This window comes from Typopeltis vanoorti, chromosome 2 (genome assembly GCF_054136105.1).
Source record: "Typopeltis vanoorti isolate ZY-2024b chromosome 2, IOZ_Tvanoo_1.0, whole genome shotgun sequence".
Classification (NCBI taxonomy): domain Eukaryota; kingdom Metazoa; phylum Arthropoda; class Arachnida; order Uropygi; family Thelyphonidae; genus Typopeltis; species Typopeltis vanoorti.
The window spans coordinates 73,515,099-73,536,360 of NC_143550.1; the positions used below are offsets into that span (position 1 = coordinate 73,515,099).

Below are 21,262 nucleotides of genomic sequence, written 5' to 3' on the forward strand. Positions count from 1 at the left end.
GAAGTTTTGAAGCGATTGATAGCGATAATTCATTGCGTACGGGGCATGAATATCATGATGCAGGCAGCTGGTCACTTTTGCACGATAATGCACCATCTCATTCGAACACTGCGAGACAGTTTTTGAGCAAAAACCAAGTTTGTGTGTTGGATCACTCGCCGTATTCACCCGACATCTTTTTCATCCCCCACCACCCCGACTTCATTTGCCGATGAAAGGAAAGCGATACAACACCATTGAAAACATTCAAGCAGCAGTAAACACGACTCTCAACAGTATCCCAAAAAAATGATATAAAAAACTCATTTAACGAATTAATTGACCGTGCCAAACGCTGTATCGAAGCTGAGGGAGAGTATATTGAAAATAAATGATTTGAATAATTATAATTGGCCTCTGTTTTATTTTCTTTCAGTTCGGTTTCTTTTTGGACAGAGGATGTATATTGCATTTCTTGATATTAAATTTTCCTTGCATTTATGTATGTTACTTCGATAAAAGTTACCAGGTAGTGAACATGTTGAAAATCTAATTATATGAAGGCAAAAGTCTTTTATTAATGACAAATCATTTGTCACAAAAATATAACAGGTACATACATTAATCTGCATTCGTAACCTGCTGCATATATGTTGTCAGCATGGGTGGCTGAGCAGGTAATACTTTCACTTTACCACCAACAGGTTGTGTATTGGATCTCATCACAGAACAAATGTTTGTGAGTTTTAAGTAGCACATAATTCTGCTATCACCAGCTTTGCATTTGATCACCAGATCTGATCTCCTAGTTTATTTGCCTGCTGATGATTCTGGATATGTTACAGATCTATGGCCTTTTGTGAGTGGGATTACCATAAAAAGCATAATAGACAGAGACTGAAGACTGTGAAGTTATCATGCTGGATTTTATGAAATATACATTATTAGCAAATATACATTATAATGAAGTGCATAAAGTGACTATTAAATAAGGCTATTGACCTTGTTCAATATTTTTGTTCTCCTCTATCATTTATCCCCCCCCCCCCCGCAACTAGATCACTATTTTCATTCATGTGATCTAACAAGCTCTTACGCTGATTAATGAATGAAATTTTTGCTCAATAACACTATTCAGAATTAATGCAAAGGCTATAAGAACACACTCTTATAGCCTGTCAGTAATAAGGGTGTGTTCACCAACAACTTAATTTATTTTATACAAAAATTCTTTTGGATTTATTTATTTATTTAGCTTATGGGGGAAATACAAGAATTATTGAGCAAAACAATATACAGACTGACAGTTCAGTTAACCAGTCGATGACACTACCTGGGAATAAATACAAGTTCCTGAAGCCTCCAAGTGAAAGGAGCAGTTATCAGTGATATGATGCATAGTCTAACACAGCACCACATCCGCAAAAGAGTAATTATGAAATTTCAACAGATGTAATAATTGGGCACAGCAGCCTTGTCTAAGCAGATTGAATCCTGGCAGTTTGATAGTCGGATCTGTGTTCAGATACTTATTTACAGTTTGTAGTTCGTTCCAGAGTTCCACCAATCCTGTGGACAATCATCTGGTGATTCCACAAGCCATATGGGAGGTCTGGAGGCAAAGGTGGTGGACTGGAGGTGAAGAGATATCTTGATGTATAGGAAGACATGTTATTTCTGATTTTCTTAATTTCTTTAATGACTTCTCTTCTGAGGCATGGAGGAGTAATGTGAGAAAGAACAGGTAACCATAGGAGAGGAGTAGATTGTAAGGTACCAGAGATGGTTCTCATTGTTATGTTAAGCTGTGTGTCCACGAGAGTTGTGTGGTGATTTTGGCCCCAAACTGGCGAACAATACTCCACAACAGGGAAGACTAGAGCCAGAGCTGCTGTTCTAGGAGTTGAGGCATAACAATCCCAAGTTATGCCTGTCAGTTTATTTATGATGTTGTTCCTGGCAGATATCTTTAACTTAGTTTTTTCCAAACATTTTCAGTAAGATAGACTATGCTTGGGACTCTAATCCTTTCATGGATTAGAGTCCCTACAGAAGTTTATTTTCTTTCCAGTTTCCAGTTGCAAAGCTAACCACAACCAAACAAGCCCACAGGTGGTGAATAGTAGATCATCCCCATAGTCATAGAGAGCAGCTGCAAGATAAGGTAACCTGATGAATAAGCAGTCCTGGACCAACAGCAACATTGCCATCAAGGGTAGTAGAGTGGCCTTTGGCAAGGCCTTTCAAACTAAAACACCACAGAATCCTAAGATGACAATGTGATGTGGCGTGAAATGCTGCCATTAAATAAGCATACCCCTGGGGAAATACCTGAAGATAAACCGTAGTGACTGTTCACCAGGTGAGGTATGGCTGCACAGGCATCTGCTCCATATCAGGAATGGCTTCTGTTTTAGGGACTGATGGAAGCCTGCACCGACCCCCCGCCCCCCAGCTAGGAAGTAGCAACTTCTGACTAATACTGTACCTTTGGGATCCAAATGCCAATGATAGTATTCTGGACACTAAGAAATGAGCACACACTTTTCTTTGGGATGAAAAGGTAAGAAGAGACCTCCTTCATTACCCAGTCCACTTTAAACTCTTTGTCATTACTGAAACTTGATTCCCTAACAAATGTGCCAAAGGTTCAAGATATAAAGCAGCATAATCGGTACTAATCACTTGCTTGAATATAAAGTTCCATCTTCCCCCTCTGATATTATTTGTATAGAAGTTTGTAACACCTGAAAAAGAAGTACAAACAAAGCTATACCCAACTTTAAAAATAACAAAAAGAATAAAATCTGCCTAATGTCCAAACAGCAATCAGTGCTGCTATTTCCTTGCTTACTCCACCAGTTACAAGGTTTGTCTAGCCTACTTACCTTTCTCTTTTATATCCAGCAGATAATGCTACATAAATATCATTAAAAAATAAAAAAAAAATAAAAAAGAGAGAGAGAGAAAGAAGAAAAAACTGACCTGGCATCTATTAATCATTTTATCAGCAATATCTGTTTCAATAGGAGCACAGAAGAGCAAAACGTGTCTATATCATACATTTATTTCAATAACTCTGCTCTGGTAATAGAATTAAATAAAACTTGGGATTCGGAATTTATACAAGTATCCATGTGATTCAATTTTGATTTCGATTAGCAAACTTTTATTAGCAAAACAATTCTAAAACTAATACTGATAATTTCATGATAGCTAGGTGAAACCTGGCATTTAAAATATCTCTTAAAATTTGTCAAGTTATTTGAAATTTGGTTTCAACTGGACCACATGTAGCAGCAAAATTATGCTAAACATAGTATGGGAGGTACATGAGCCACCGCTGTTTAACTTGTATACTAGTAACCCTGTGAATGGTCTGAATTCAAAATTGAGGAGGAGGTGATAAGGAACATATCTGATTCAAAACAGAATGCCTGCCAGCTGATTTGAACAGACTGCTTTAATGGACAACTGATAAATGTCAGTTCAATGTTCATAAGTGCAAAGTTATGCATTATTATTATTATGAATACCTCCATGGTGTCCATAGACTCATCATAGGAGGTCCAATAACATTCTAGAAACCAAATACTAACCTTTAATTCATACTAATCTAAATACCAACCCTTGGCCAACCAAACCAGCTTAGTTGGCCAATCCATGACCTGTTGGTTGGAGAGTAGGTATGCTACCCACTCTCCAACTAACAGGTCATGGGTTCAAATCCAGCTATGGGAATGGATGTTTGTGATTGTCTTTAGGTAGGAGATGAATTTCATTGGCCGTTGTGCAACCACTGCCCCACTTATTGGAAGAATTGAAAATGTTCATGTTTGGTCTCTAAATCAGGATTTCCAGACTATGCAAAAATCAAATTAAAAAAAAAAAAAAATATATATATATATATACTCTCATCCTGAGATTTTTATTTAATGAGGTCAAAGCACCTTATGGCAACTTGTTTAGGTAAAATATTCATAAGCTCTGTATTACTTCGCCCTTGGCATTTTTTTAGGTCTGGCTCCCACTGACGAGACCTCAATAAAGGTCAAAACTGGTATGGGTAGTGACAATTACCTTAATGCATACCATCATACATCTCCGCAAGGAAATGTGCTTTGCATTAGGGGAAAATTCTAAGGAAAGTGAACAGAGCTTACTCCACCTTTACAGCGAGTTGCCTAGTGTTGCACTACATGCAGCCGCAAACTTGACTTACTTGTCCGTTTGCTTACTTGTGAAAAAGGCTTAAAAAACCTAGCTTATAAAATTGCTTGGTATTGTTAACATATATATATATATATATATATAAAATTGATAAAAATTGAAAAAAAATCCTTAGCTCACCCACAGTACAAATGTACTATAGGTTTACTAATAACCTTTCAAGGATGGGAACAACATAAAAAATAAAATATTACACAATATACTTTGCTTAGAGCTCATTTGCCATCAAAGCATTCATAACACTCTAGCAACTCATTCACTACCCTCTGAAGTGAAAAATCTAGCCCTCACTCCCATGCTAACTAAACTCTTTTTTTTTTCATATCCAGGAATGACCCACTAGTTCTCTCAATACTAGTCATGTACTGAAAATTCCATCTGTGTCAATCCTATAACAACCTCTAAGTAACTTATATGTCTCTATCATATCCCCTCCCCTTTTCCTCCTAATTGTAAATTTCTGTAGCCCACAAATCTTCAATCTATTCTCATTAGAAGCATCCCATAAACCTGCCACCTCTGGAACCTTTCCCTTCTTCTACATCTCCAAGGAACCCAGGTGACCAGATCTGTGCTCAAGTCAAGATGAGGCCGTATCAAGGCCTTATAAAGAGATATGATGACCTCCTTATCTCTGCTTGTTAGTGTGTTCTTCAATAACCAAGTAATTCTATGAACTTCTGGCCTGATTGGCCGAGTGGTTAGCGTATCCACTCCCAGCCAAAAGGCTGCTGGTTTGAATCCCACCGTGGGCATGGATGTTTATAATACTAGTTGTGGTAGTGGACAGTTGATGGCGTTGATGCAGATGATGATGGTGATGGTGGTGGTGGTGGTAGTTGCAGTTTGTTGTAGTTGGTGAATTTGAGTGGCAGAGACAGAGAGTTGTAGACTAGATGCCCTCCCTCGATGAGTCTTTAGACTCCCTGGAGGTGTCATGTAACAACCCGTAATAATAATAATTATTGTTACGTGACACCTCCAGGGAGTCCAAAGACTCATCGAGGGAGGGCATCTACTCTACAACTCTGTCTCCACCACTCAAATTGACTTCTGTAAACAGAAGTTACTAACACCCCCAAATCCCTAGCTTCTGTAATTTCTTGCAGTTCAGTTCCATCAATGCAGTACATATCATAGCTGATAACCTTTTCATTCCAAAATGCATAACCTTACGCTCTGCTACATTAAACTGACAGATATTCTTCTTTGTCCAAATTGTTAGTTTATACAAGTCATCCTGCACGATCTTATATAATCCTTATTAACTATTTACTACCTTGTTTTACATCATCAGCAAATAACTGAATATTTCTCCTCAGATCACATCCCATATTGTCGATATACGAGTTAAAAAGCAATGGCCCAAGTACAAAGCCCTGTTGAATACTGCTAGTCACATACCTTCTGTACTCAACTTCTTCCTAAACTGCTCTCTGATATCTATCCATTAGCTATCCTTTAGCCACATCACCAGCTTCATATTAATTCATTTGCTCTAGTTCATGTACCAAACTTCCCTGTCAAATACTTTTGTAAAATCTAGCAGTATCATTGTGTAACCATTTCCCCTTATCCAACTCAGCTGTTACATTATTATAAAAAGTGAGTAAATTACTGAGGTATGATCTATCCTTCACAAAACCATGCTACCTTGTACATGGTTTTGTGGCCAATACTTTGACCACCACTCCTGAGATACTGATCTGTCAATAATTTGCTACTTCTGTCTTGGAGCCTCCTTTATGCAATGGAATTATTTCGCCCTCTTTCCATTCTCTTGGGACTCAAATTAAGCAATCTGGTCAAAGGCACTGCCAGAACCCCAGTACATTCTCGTAACATGCATACTGATATCCCATCTAATCTTCTAGATGTATTTAAGGTTCTGTAAGATCGTGTACACCTCTGCTTTATCTACCTCTGTTTCAATATCAGCTCTTGCACATCTGTTATTGCAATATCTCTAATTGGACGACACATCTCTGGAAAGTGATAACTCAGTAATTCAACTATTTCATCTGCTTCAGTTATCTCTCTACCATCAGATTTCATTAAAACTAATCTATCATGGTCATTTTTCTTTTTACTTGCCACATACTGAAAGAACTCTTTTGGATTATCTTTGGCCTGCACAGCTAATTTCATCTCAGACTCTTTTTTCCTTTTTTTGCCTTCCTTGCCATACCAGTCACTGTACTTGCCTATGCTCTATACTGCTCATGAAACTACTAATTGCCTTTCTCTTTTAGCAACTCATGTTTAATCATGTTACTCATCCACTTAATTCCTATTTATTCTCTTGACTCTAGGTACGAATTCTGCTATCCTTCCTTCAAATACTGGTACCATTTCTTTTATGCATTATTAACATCCTTCCCCTGCAGTATGTCATTTTACGGCACTTCTCAGCAGTCTCCTAGGTCTGACATAATTACCAGTTTTGCAATTCCACATTTAATCCTTCTTTAGTGAGAAATCTATATAGTTAGCCATGTTCCAGGTCAAACTACATGATTGCTCTCACCAACTCATGGCAAAGTAGTCACCTTCATTATAGACAAATTCTTTGATGTATTCACAAGGCCCAGCATTCTAAATCCCCTAGTACTTCCATTACATTGTCTTAAATACCTTTCCTTAATAACTGCATAAATTCCATTTCTTTTGTCTCATGTTACCTTTCCTCCTTTCAATCTAAGTCTCCATAGTTGAAGTTCCCCATAATAATTATCCATCCTCTATTGAGTTTATTTGCTGATCCATATCCTTTGCATCATCTTTTACATTACCTAGCCTACAACAGCACCATCCAACTATATATTTTGTCATGTTAGCCACCATCACACACCAGATGGCCTCAAACATACTGTTTTCCATTTCACTGATCCCCTATTGAGCTGTTACTCTTTTTGGCTGCAATTCATCAGCTATCATCAGTAACGTGCCTCCACCACGCTTGTTTACTCTGTCTGCCATGAAAATATTATAGCCTTCACATTATACACCAATTACAATATCATCTTCTGCTAGCCATGTCTCACTAATACCAATAACTTTTGGCCAAGAAGAGCTAACTAATGCCAATAACTCCTCCCTCTTGTTTCAAATGTTTCTTTCATAAAACTTAACTGCTTCCTTTTCTCACAACTACTCCTACACTTTCTACTAAACATCCCATTCCAATTTTCTACCTCATGAACTAGATTTAGTTGGTGAAGTAGATATCTTTTTCCAAAATTTTCCATTCACCCATAGACCCATTTGCTTATTGGTATCTACATGCACTGCCCACCCACCTGAATCCTCTCCTTTAGCTCTAGTTTCCCTATCTCTGCTTTTTCAATCTGACATCTGTCAGCAATTTATCACCCATCTAAATAGGCATACTCTAGATCTAATTTAACTCCCTTCCAATCATACCATTCCTATCACTCTCGGGGGGGGGGGGGGGGGGATCCATAGCCCACCTGTCTTTCAAAACAATCCCTGGAGCCATATCATGTATTCCATCACCATTAACACCTAATGTGAGCGCGCTCACATTCGAAAATCCATCATCTAATTCTCATTTCACTGTGAAGTGAAATGAAAATGTGAAGTGAAATGAAATACACACAAGATTCTGCTTGTTGAAAATACTTGTTATCCTACTATTCATAATCATTGTCCTTCTTCTCAGCTCCCTACTATCATACCTGGACAATATACTTACAACCTACCCTTAACACTCATGCTTCACAGCTTCTAATAACATTCTCAAATTCCATGCTTTTTCATTTACACTACCATCTAAATCATTCATTCCAACTAGCATAGTCATATCATCTGTAATTCTTTCCCTCTTCACAGCCTCAGTCATTCCACTAATTGTACCATCTCTCAGACCCACTTGCAGCACCTATTCTGTTACATCTTTGATAATCGAATTCATGCTATTCTACTATTTTACATTCTAAATTGATGCTACAGTCAATCACATTTAAGTTCTCATTTATGACATCTTTCCTCTTCTGACAGATAGTCTCTCTCTCCTAATTGTTGTATCTCACATATTTGGAAGTGAAATGATTGCAGACTGAGTACACTGCAAGTGGTTATTGAAGCTAGAAACCTAGGAGTGATAGCCAACATAAATCATGGAGACTACACTGTTAAGATGGTTACATCATCACAACCGGATAACTGCATGTTGAGAATACAAATTTCTAGGAATAAGGAAAATTTACTTCCACTTCGGCTGAGAAATAGGAGGAGGAGAGGCAACATGATAGAAACATGCACTAGAAAAGAAATTTTGCAGTATAGATACAAGGGAGATTTTGCATCTTATGGTGCATGCAAAGAAGTCAGTCACCCCTAGAAGCTGAGTAAACATAAGATTAAGAAACATGTCTTCTTATGTGCTGTAAGTGAAAGTGGAACAAACTGCTGGCTAGATCCATATTTTCACTGAACGTGTTCAAGAAAGGATATAACAGGTATTTTAGGAATTATTTGAACTGAATGATCTGGAAATAACCTTTCTTCAATTGAACCTCCAGAAAAAACTAACATTACAATAATGCCTATGGTGTATGTGCCAAAAATGAGTCAAATTTAATAAAGGTATGTCATAACTTGGGGTGCTTAAGGATCAAAGCAAAAGAACTGAGAGGAGACCGCAACATTTCCATCAAAGGAATGCCGAGAACCGACCAGGACTTCTGACCTAATGTCCAATCCCCCACCTTCTCGTGGTGCACCCTTTTAAGTATCTATCTGGATACTGAACAGACGAAAATGGGCAGGCAATTTGGGATTTAGCTGACCAAATTGTATTCTTATTGGCTTAAACCAAAATACAAAACGATGGTACAACATGACAGAATTTCATGCTGGCTAAGGCATCGCCCAGTAAAACAAGGCCCCCGTTGTTTTTGCCAGGGAACCACGGCAAACAGGGAAAAGTCAGCTACTGGAACAAATCCTAAAACTTACAAAAAGTCAACATTACCAGAGTTCAAGATTGGTACTATCAACATAAGAAATCTGAATGGCAAAGAAATGGAGCTAGCTGAGTAATTAGATAAGTACCAGATCAACATAATAGGGATGACTGAAACAAAAAAGACAAAAACTCATGAGATCTTTCTGAGCAATAAATACAAAATGTTATATTCAGGCAATGACAATCAAGAAAAAGAATGAGTAGCCATAGTATTCAACACTTAATGCAAGGCTAATCTTCTTGAATGGCAAGCAGTCTCAAGCAGAGTGATCTAGCAAATATCAGAATGGGGAACTGACACTTATCTGTGCCTATGGTCCCACAGAAAATTCTACTAAGGTAGAAGTGGAGGAATTTTTTGACGCTTTAGAAAAAACAACTGACACAATGGAAAAGGAAAAGTTGGTCCTTGTTGGGGATCTAAATAGCAGAGAAGGAAATGATTGTCAGACATACAAAAATATTTTAGTAAAATTTGGAGAAAAGAGCAAAGCTAATAATAATGGCAAATACCTGTTGGATTTCTGCTCAGGACATGGACTGGTTATTACTAACACCATGTTCCAACATAAAAATGTGCATAAATTCACTTGGAGAGAAGAGGCAAGGAATAAGAAAAGTCTCATTGACTATGTTATTGTTGATAATGATGTTTTCTGACTGGTGCAGGACACCAGATTGTACAGAGGATTTGAAATTGGAAGTGATCACCATTTAGTCTTGTTGAGCAGGATAAAATTGAATTTCATATTGAAAATAAGAACATGTAAGAAAGTTTTAAAGCAAATAAAAGTTGAGCAGCACTCAGATGTGAACTATAGACTAAAATACACAAATATTATTAATGAAAAAATGAAAGAGTTTGAGAGTAGGAACCAAACCTTGGAGAGTTGGAGGCAAGCCATGAAGAAAATGCTGATCGATTCAGCCAGAGAGGCATATGGTGAGGTTGTGTGCAAGGATAGAAAAATCAGAACTTCATGGTGGACACAGGAAGTTAAAGAGGCAGTGAAGGAAAAGAAGAAAGCATATCAAAAGTTCCAGGGAAATAAGTCAGCTCGTGCTCTTAGAGAATACAGAGACAAATGAAGGAACCTAAATACCGTGTAAAACTGGCTAAACAAAAGTCATGGGAGGATTTTGGTAAGAACACAGAAAATAAATATCAAGAAGGTAGATATTCTGGAGGTTGTTGAAGAAGCTCAGAAATGGAGGAAAGAATGCTGTAAAAGAAATTAGAGATGATAAAAGTGACATGAACACTGGAGAAAAAAAATATCTTTGAAGTATGGACTAATTACTCTGAAAAATTGCTAAATGAAACAAGCAGTGATAGCACAGTGGTAAAAAACACTCAACAGGCATACAGTTAGGAATACATATCCATACTGGAAGTAGAAAAAGACATCACAAGCCTGAAATGTGGAAAGGCGGCTGGAGTAGATGATATTAGACCAGAAATGCTCAAGTATGGAGGTATAAAAGTCTTATAGTGGCTGCATTGCATAGTTCAGAAGGCCTGGACAGAGCGACAAATTCCAGATGATCAGAGTAGAGTTCTCATAGTATCCATATATAAAAAGGGAAATAAAACTGAATGTGAGAATTACAGAGGTATTTCCCTACTGAGTGTTCCTGGCAAGATCATGCAAGTATACTTGAGAAACGGTTGAGAAGAATTGTGGAAGAAAAGCTTGGTGAAGAACAAGCTGGATTCAGGCCAAATAGAGGCTGTCAGGATCAGATCTTCACTTTACAAATAGTCGAGAAAGCATGGGAATATAACAAAGATCTGTATTTAAGTTTTGTCGATTTGGAAAAGGCATATGACAAGGTGCCAAGAGAGAAGCTATTCAATACGCTGCAGTTATATGGTGTCAATGGGGCATTATATCAAGCAATACTTAGTCTTTATTTGAGTTGTAAGTCAGCAGTTAGAATTGAAGGAAGTACAGGAAGATGGTTTAATGTTAAATCTGGGGTGAGATAAGGATGTACATTAACCCCTCTGTTATTCATTATCTATATGGATCACATTATGAAGGAATGTGGTATTAAACCTGATATCAAAATTGGCGGTGTTAATCTCAGCTCTTTGCTTTATGCATATGATGTTATACTTCTAAATAAATCTGCTACAAGTCTGCAAGATTCCCTGACTAAATTGAATAACTGTTGTAATAGCTATGGTATTAAGGTTTAGAATTAAAAAGACAAAGACAATGAAAATAGGCAGAAACATTGAAAATATCAACTGCATTGTGAATGGAGAACTTATAGAACAAGTAAAACATTTCAGCTACTTAGGCACGATTTTTAGTGAAGATGGTAAATTAAACATGGAAATAGACAACAGAATCAACAAAGCTGGTATGGTAGAAAGTCAACTGAATAAATTTATATGGAATAAGAAAGAAATTAGCCAAATAAATTAGCTGTATACAAGATAGTATTGAAGCCAATTTTAACTTATGGATCTGAGAGCTGGGTCAGAAGTAAAATACTTGACCAAAGACTAGAGACTGCAGATATGTGTCCTGAGAAAGATCAGAGGCGTAAACATGTGGCATCAATGGCAATATCATATTAAAAATGAGGATATTAGGAAAGAACTTGATATTGTTAGCATCCAGGAATGCATTAATAGAGCTAATCTCAGGTGGTATGGTCACTTAAGTAGAATGGGAGAGGAAAGATTAGCAAAACAACTGTTCTCTGACAGGCTGGCAGGAAAAGACCCAGAGGAAGACCAAGATATAGGTGGATTGATACAGAAAAGTGCCTTAGAAGACAGAAATATAAGATCTGATAATAGTGGAGTCTTGACATTCAACAGACTGATTTGGAGAAAAATTGTAGATAGGAAGTTAGTAAGGATGTAAATTTTTCATATGTTACTATTGTATCCTGTACATGATACCTGTAGACCCCTTGAGAGTGTATATATCAGGAATTTGAAGATGATGAATAGGTCATAACTTGGCATCTTCATAGCTCAGTCAGTATAGACAAAGCACTTTGGTCAGAAAGACCTGGGTTTCGATTCCCATCAATTGATGTGAGGAACCTTTATCTGGCCTCTTTCGTCAAAAGGTGAGTTAGCCAGTCTCATACAAATGTGGTGGGGAGGGAGTTCACCCAGAAGTTCCCTGTTTTTTGTTCCCCCAGAACAGGCAAATTGGCCCTGTGAAAACACACATGAACTACAGTCAGAAACACTGCCCTCAGGGGATGCAGCAAGGAGTGGTATCGTGGTTGCGTTAATTAGCTGTAAGCCTCCTTGTTAAGGGGGAGATTTAATCCATCCTATGATAGGATGGATGAGTTGTATGATGATGATGCCATAACTTAAGTTGTCATTTTTTCCCCATGAAATTGCTATTGAATATCAGTATTCTTTAAATAATGTAAATCTGCTATGGATATCATGATAGCCCTCACAAGGACACAACAGAAATTATATGGACAATCGTAAATTTGACTCTGAACAATTTTTATGTGCATTTTTACATAAAGCTTTTTTTAGTTATGAAATTATATAACTCAGCGTTCCCCAAACTTTTCCTACCACGGAACACTTTGCAAATCCTGAAATTTTCATGGAACACCTTGGTTATTTTGTAATGTATTAATTACTAATTAATTGTTAATTTAGCTGATTTTTTGTTATCAATTAATAATTGATCATTAATAATTAATTAAACATCATTAAATTAATTTGTGCTGATTTTCATTGACATATTCCATTCTGATCATCAAAAATTTATAATATTTTTATAAGTACTTATGAGTGAATGTAGACTTTTTCTCCTGTATGCCATCCTGGAGATCGCTCTGTAGGCTGGTGGTGGATGACTCATTATCTGTTGCATCACAAACACCTTTAATAAGAGATTTCTTAATACCAAAATTAAACAGTCCCTTGTTTCTTATTCACATAAAAATTTAAATCTGCAGGCCTATTACTTTTAAAAAATCATGGCACTACTTCGAAACCTTCACCCTACAATACGATCTTGTGAAGAAAGTATTCAATATTATTCGATTTGAGAACTGGATACAGACTTTTATTTTAGTGGAAAAATTGTCTTTATATTTCCTTGCTGATTGGTCACTAACATTTGCAACACAGATGTTATTTCTTTCAGTTTTGAGAACAGATGATATGCCACCCATCGTTGTAATCGGCTTGTAGGCAATTTTTATGATTGGTCATAAACAGCAGTATTCTCTTTCCCAATTGTTGAAAGATTTCAATGTGTGAAAATTAACAATAATTCATGAATATTTCCATGTTTAAAAATATGCCACTTGGTCAATGACATTTGCTACACAGGTATCATTTCCTTCAGTTTTGAGAACAGAGGATATGCCACCCATTGTTATAATCTGCTTGCAGGCAATTTTTATGACCAGTCATAAACAGCGGTATTCCCTTCCCCAAATGTTGAAAAGTTTCAATGTGCGAAAATTAACGCACATCGAATCGAAAATTAAATATATTTAATTCATGAATACTTCCAATTTAAAAATACACGGCTTGGTCACTAACATTTGCTACACAGATGTCATTAGGCGTTCTGGGTCTGAGCTTTTCGACATATTCATTAACATTATTCTCCTCAGAATATTTCCACTATAATGCTTAGAAATGACAAACTAAAATGAGAAATTCCAGGAGAACTTCTCGCGGAACACTTATTCACCTTCCGCAGAACACAGTTTGGGAAACCCTGACAGAACTAATTCAGAAACAGTTCCTTATTACGAAATTAGTTATGGATCCAAGAATGCATGATAGGATAAAATAACTGGATAAAATTTAAAACAAAACTTGGAATATATTGAAAAATTTCTATAAAAAGCACAAGACATATATTTTTCTAAGGAATGTTATATTTAATCAATTTCCATACCAAATAAAACATTTAAATTTTATTTGAGAAAAGTAGAAAACGTAAGTTATTAACATTGATAAAATATAGGTCTGTGTGCCAGTTTTTCACTATGAACTAAAAAAAATCTTCCCATATCAAATACCACATAAGCAATTCTCATAATCCTTTACCATTAAAGGCATCTAAAGTCTTATGATATGAAACAAATTTTAGCATGATAAGGATGTCATTTTGCCTCTTTATAAGGCCTCTTGATAATACCTCACTTGGACTACTGTGCACAAGTCTGGTCTCCTGGTTTCTGTTGTGATTCTGATACAATGGAGAGAGTGCAAAGGAAGGTGTTAAAAATTATATCAAGATTTTGGAATACCGATTATGAAGATAGATTGAGATTTTGTAGACTGCAGACACTAGCAAACAGGAGAAAGAGGGATGATATGATTGGGACTCATAAACTTCTGAAAGGGTCATACAGGATTTTAGTTGATGAATTTTTTCATTTTATGGAGGGTGGAGAAAGGACATCCTTCGAATCTGAGAATGAATGCTGTCAATAAGGGGGGGGGGAGATCAAGATTTTTTCGACACTCCCCCATGTGACCTTGATGAGTCCCTGACTCACTGGAGGTTTCACTTAATAATAATAATATTATTATTTTTTTTTAATTTCAAGAAAGTCTCAACTCACACACCCTCTGCATCTTGGTTATCTGTGAAAAGGGAAATAAATCTTTACTATTAAACAGTTATCTTATTTTTCTCTCTTTAATCATTCCAACATGAAGACAACCACCAAACGTTCCAATGGAATACTGGAAAACAAGAAGGAAAACTGTTCCAACAGTTATTCAAGAAACTAACAGTAAACTGTAAATTCCTTCTCAGTTCACACCCTCTACCCCAAGTGATACTCATATATTACAGGTTTTGCAACTGTGTGTGTGTGCATGCGCACGCACGTACGCATACACACTCACACACACACATGCTTTTCAAGAGTTATTCAAGTTCCAACAGTTATTCAAGAAACTAACAGTAAACTGCAAATTCCTTCTCTGTTCCCACCCTCTACCCAAAATGATACTCATGTATTACAGGTTTTGCAACTATGTGTGTGCGCGTGGGCACGTACGCATACACACTCATGCACATGCTATTATAAAATTCAAATTACAGGTTTCGCATTAAAGTATTCTGTTATTTTATACCATTTTCAGCAAATTTAAAAACTAACCATTTGTTATCTTACCATTCACATTACAAAAAAAAAGTTCTGCAATTAATTATAGTAGAAAAAACTTAAAAGCCATCATTATTATTTAGAGCTAAGTATTGAAACAGCATTTGTCTCTGAAACCTAATTTTCAAAGGTGAACCAAAAACTTATTAGAATACAATCCTTGGCATAAGGATACCACATTCCTTAAAAGGTAAACTCTATTCAGGAACCACTATATTAAACTTTTATCAGTGATTTTGTTTAAGGATTTCAGTAGTCTAACAAGTGTTTTGAACTGAAAAAGTTTTGCCCTTATAAAACATCCTGCTAATATGTGAAATACTAATTCAGAATATGGACAGGTGATCATATTTTACAGATACTCAATTTGTACCTTACAAATATAAAATGGGTATACACAGGAGACTTTCAGAAATGAAACTAAATCAAAGTACAAATATGGTTAATTCACTTATGAATAAAAATAGTGTCTTATTATTATTATTACTGAATCTATAATTAATACCTGGTTTTCTGAAGTAATTCAGGTGGATTGGTCTGGAATTCTTTGATGATTTCCTGAACAATTCTAGCCAGATCAGAATGCATGGAAAACTAAATAAAGATATATTGCCATTCATTTTCTAAAAAAACTAAAATGCCTCAGATTGCTTTTAAGTGAATGAACATTATTAAAATATACATTTTACGAACAATAATATAAGAAAAATAACACCTAATTTACTTGAGATTTAATGCAATAATGAGTTCTCTACAGTGATTAATTTGTATTTATGATCACATTAGACATCTAAAATCTTGAATTTAAGTTGTTTTTTTTTTTTTTTTGCAATCAAAAATCTGATTGTTCACAACTGAACGACTATGCAATTTTAAGAATTGTAATTCTTATATATATATATATATATATATATAGTTTACTCTCCACAAGATTGGATACAGAGAGTGGGAATTAACAAAGCCTCAGACTATTTGTTGGTGAAAATATGTCCAAGTAGGGATCTTTTAAATAGAGGTGGTTTAGTGGATAAGGGGGCATACTGTGAAGCTATGACCTTTGGAGAAAGAGAATGCACAATGAACTGTTGCCAGTGTTTGTGTGTGTGTGTGTGTCAATCTTTCTTTTACCATATCCAGAACTGTCAAAAACTCTACTGAGACAATAGTGAAAACAGAAAACATCTTTGGCATCACATTTAACATTAATAAAATGTGTTAGAGTGAAAATAAGGAGAGTATATAGGTAGACAGAGTGCCACTCCTTCTCCCTAGTTACTTTATTGCTAAATATTAAAAGTATGAATACTAAACAAGGTTTGTTTCAACACTAATATACATATACCACTACTCAGAAATTGGCAATAGCTGTACAACAGTAACCACTCTTCACTCAAATTCCCATACGAATTAGGTACATTTAGGAAGAGGTTGTATGTTTGTATTAAAATACAAAACAAATAGTAAAACAAGTTTTAATGCTTGGTAAGTGTTTGTGGAAGGAAATACCCTATGAATTTAAAAAAATTCTGAGATTTAAAAAATAAAAATAAATAAATAATAAAAAAAAACTTCATTCGAAAAACGACTAGAAAATTCCTCCAATCAAGCATTCCAGTAGACCACAGAGGCATTAACCCTTTAACTGCTACGGTTGAGTTAACTCGAGTGCAAAAAAAAAAAAAAAAATGGCGACCTTGCTACGATCAAGTTAACTCAATTTGAACTTTCAATGTGTAATACTCATTTAATTTAGTTTGTGAAAGCATTTGAATTGAGCGGGCTTATAGTGCCATCTCTTAGGATTAGAAGAAACTAATTTTCAAGCTTCTGTCTGCTTTGTGGTGCTATCTTTGTAAAAAATTGTGAGACCATGCACAATGTTATCAGAGCCGTCCTTGACAATAGGAGCCAGGCGATCACGTGATCATCTGGCTTCCATCACAAGCAGATAGCAGCATTCTCTTACTGAGGTGGAATTAGTAGAAGTATTAGAAACTTTACCTTCCGATTTATTAGATTTCAGTGAGATATTTATGTTTTAGAAAATAGTGAAAATAGTGATAGTGAAAGATCAGATAACGAACGACCAGTACATCTGCAAAAAAGAAATCGTACTGATGTTTCATTGTTTCAATGGTGCGATACAAAATTTTCGTCCAACAGTTCACCAATTCAATAATGATAACTCAGGTATTTCAGCAAATTATAGATGATGGTTCAACTGTTTTTGATTTTTTCAAACTATTTTTTCCCCTTCATATAATGCAACATATTGCTGATGAAACTAATAAATATTATGTATTTTTGACTCAAAAACTACCACCAGCACCCCAATCTCATTTGCAAAAATGGAAAAATACTACCCCAGAGGAATTATATATTTTTGGAATCATAATGCTTATGGCTGGTAAAAAACTAATAATAACAGAATATTGGTCCAAGGATCCCCTCACAGCTACTCCATAGTTCACAGACTACATGTCCAGGGACAGATTCTTTTTACTTTTCCGTATTTTACATTTCAATGACAATGAAACTCAGGTTCCGGGACAAAGACTACACAAACTACGACCATGCTTATTAAGTTACTTAAGGAATTTACAACGTACAAATGATATAAATTAAAATTAAACTTTAATTTATATTCCAATATTTCGGCAACATCACGTTGCCATTTTCACGGGAACTTAAAATAAACACACATGCACGCAGGTACTACACAGTAACTGATGACGAAGCAGGAAGGTGTTTCTCCTAAAAGTCCTGATGGTGCCCCATAGCGGGCTATGTAAGTATTCTCGGCCGTTGGGCTGACGTCTTCTGATGTAAGTCTCCCAAATTTGGAGCAGTCTCATGCAACGAAATTTGTTGAGGTTTGGCATGTTTCTTAGAGCTGAGGCTGATCCCATGAATAGCCTTTCAAATTTGAATTTACTACGATGTATAACCGTGGCTTTCTTCCACCGTATTCTGTGGCAAGTATCCAGAGCATGGCCTGCAAGACCAGAGTGGCTGTACTGGTGAAAACGGATGTAATCCTTGTAGTCATGGCTCTGATACACTCCTCTCCTTCCTAACACACTTAAACAACCAACACCCCAGAATCAAGTTCACCCTGGAAAAGGAGAAAAACAAAAGCCTCCCTTTCTTAGACACACTAGTCACCTGCCAGCCTGATGGAACCTTGGTTTTCTCAGTTTATAGAAAACCCACCCATACAGGCAGATACATTCACCAACAATCCCACCACCCCCACACCACAACAATATGGAGTTATTAAGACGCTACACAACAGGGCTAAACTTATCTGTTCAAATGACAATGCCCAAACCACTGAACTAAATCACATCCTCAACACTTTCTCAGCCAATGGCTACCCCCCCCCCTAAAAAATCCAAAAAATATTGACACCAGTTAACCACAGCCCCTCCTCTCCTTCACAACAAGGATTATTCTAAATCCATCACCATTCTCTACATCTGAGGCACCTCAGAAAAAATTACCAAAATCCTAAAAAAACATAACTTGACCGCTTGTTACAGACCATATAAAAAATTGGCATCCCTTATCTGCTCCACTAAAGACCAACCACCTCCCTTAGACCTACCTGGTGTATACCGGGTCCCTTGCAGCTGTAAGCTGTCCTATTTTGGCCAAACAGTGAATATCAGAATTTCAGAACATAAGTACTACATCCGTTTTCACCAGTACAGCCACTCTGGTCTTGCAGACCATGCTCTGGTTACTGCCCACAGAATACGGTGGAAGACAGTCACGGTTATACACCGTAGTAAATTCAAATTTGAAAGGCTATTCAGGGAATCAGCCTCAGCCCTAAGAAACATGCCAAACCTCAACACATTTGGTTGCACGAGACTGCCCCAAATTTGGGAGACTTGCATCAGAAGACCTTCAGTCCAACGGCCGAGAATAACTTACATAGCATGCTAGGGAGCACCATCAGGACTTTTAGGAGAAACAACAGCTTCCTGCTTCATCCTCAGTTACTGTGTGTAGTGCCTGCATGCACGTCTTTATTTTAAGTTTCCATGAAAATGGCAACGTGATGTTGCCGAAATATTGGAATATAGATTAAAGTTTAATTTTAATTTATATCATTTGTACGTTATAAATTCCTTAAGTAATTTAATAAGTATGTATAACCAACGTCTTAGCCTTTCTATGAGAAAAACTACAAACAATTATTGATCATCTGAGAAAAACCTACAGTGAAGTATTTAGCACTTTTTAAAATATTTGTATTGACGAGAGTTTAGTACTGTTTAACGGCTACCACCCGTTCAAATAGTACATTCCTTCGAAAAGACAGATTCGGGATCAAAGTTTTTGTGTTATGTGACTGAGACTGGATATATGTTAGATTTTGTAGTGTACACAGGGGCAACTACAGACATTATTCTAGAACGTGAATTTGGGATTTCTGGGGCCGTGGTGCAAATCCGAGTGGCAAAGTATTTGCAGAAAGGGCACACAGTGTGGTTAGACAATTGGTATTCTGGCCCTCTTCTGTACGACTGGCTACATAAAAATGGTACTAATGCATGTGGGACTGTTAGGAAAAACAGGAATGGGTTGCCGAAACTGAACAGAAAATTAGACAAAGGACAGATAGAATCCAGACACACAGATAATGTAATGGTGGTAAAATGGATTGATAAACGAGAAGTTTGTATGTTGACCACACTCCACACAGACTCTATGAAACAATCAGTGAAAGTTGACAGGACAACAAACACACCAATAATGAAACCTGAATGTGTCATGGATTATAATAGGAATATGGGGGTTGTGGACAGGACAGACATGATGGTCTGTTCTCTTGAATGTGTGCAAAAGGCCTTCAAATGGCACAGAAAATTCTTTTTCCATCTCTTGGATCTCACTGTTCTCAATTCACATATTTTGTATAATGTACATACTGGTGAAAATATCACACATGATAATTTTCAATGACTCTCATCAGAGAAATTATTCAAAAAAGTTCCACATGCCAAAACCGACCACTACATCTGGACGACCATCACAGGGTGACTTTTGTTCAATGACTTCAATTTATACAAGAAAACAGTGCAAAAATGTGTAATACATTATAATAACTATTCATATTATTATAAAATATTTTGTAATTGTGAAAATAACTCAGCAAGGAGGGTCATACTGGTTATTTAGTATCTCAGCATTCATCGTTTAAAAGGTTAAACGATGAATGCTGTTTTCAGTTTAACAGGAATTACAGCAACTGAAAAGATAGTCAGTGACATCAGTAAAAATGTAGCAAAAGCAGATGTTTCTACTATCTTAAAATTGTAATTACTCTTGTTTAAGAGTATTCTATAATTCATTTTTTTTTTTTAAGTAAATAATAATATCTCAACTCTTCGTTTAAACTACTTACTGCAATAAGTCCAGGTGAGCCAATAACATTTTGAGTTTCATCAACCCAGGGATGACTAACTAGAGGTGTAATTTTCACCACAGGACTGACATGAGGAAAACTTGGAGGCATATGTCTGTTTTAGGAGAGGAAGGGATATATAAAACATTTTCATAAATTCTGTAAATAAATTATATATTTTTGTCTTTATATACAGAATATATGGAATATATAAGAAATTATAAACAGTATAATTTTATATAAATTATATATTCTGTGTGTATTTTCTCAAACCAAACAAATAAAATAAATTAAAAAAAAAAAAAAAGATGTAATTCTTTTATTTTCACATTTACTGAAAGCAATAGATATAAAATAAAAATAATAATAAACTAGATAACTGCAAAATAATTTTCACATGCATAACTTTGTTCTTTAAAATTTTCTCTTTAATGGGTTTTCTTTATTCTTAAAAAACGTTACTCCACTTTATTTAATTGAATTGTTAGTTTTTTTTTTCTTTTTTA

The 21,262-nt window shown here is 36.0% G+C and overlaps 1 protein-coding gene across 2 annotated transcripts in view; it reads right to left on the reverse strand.

The window, feature by feature from the left end:
• LOC150109178 (vacuolar protein sorting-associated protein 37A-like) overlaps window positions 1-21,262 on the reverse strand; it is a 243,999-nt gene that overhangs the window by 175,734 nt on the left and 47,003 nt on the right. For both annotated transcript variants that reach the window (XM_090405937.1, XM_090405946.1), the window contains exons 3-4: window positions 20,757-20,871; window positions 15,846-15,934 (exon numbers count right to left, since the gene is read on the reverse strand). In XM_090405937.1, the coding sequence (XP_090262063.1) occupies window positions 15,846-15,934; window positions 20,757-20,871 (204 nt within the window). The remainder of the gene's footprint in view (window positions 1-15,845; window positions 15,935-20,756; window positions 20,872-21,262) is intronic.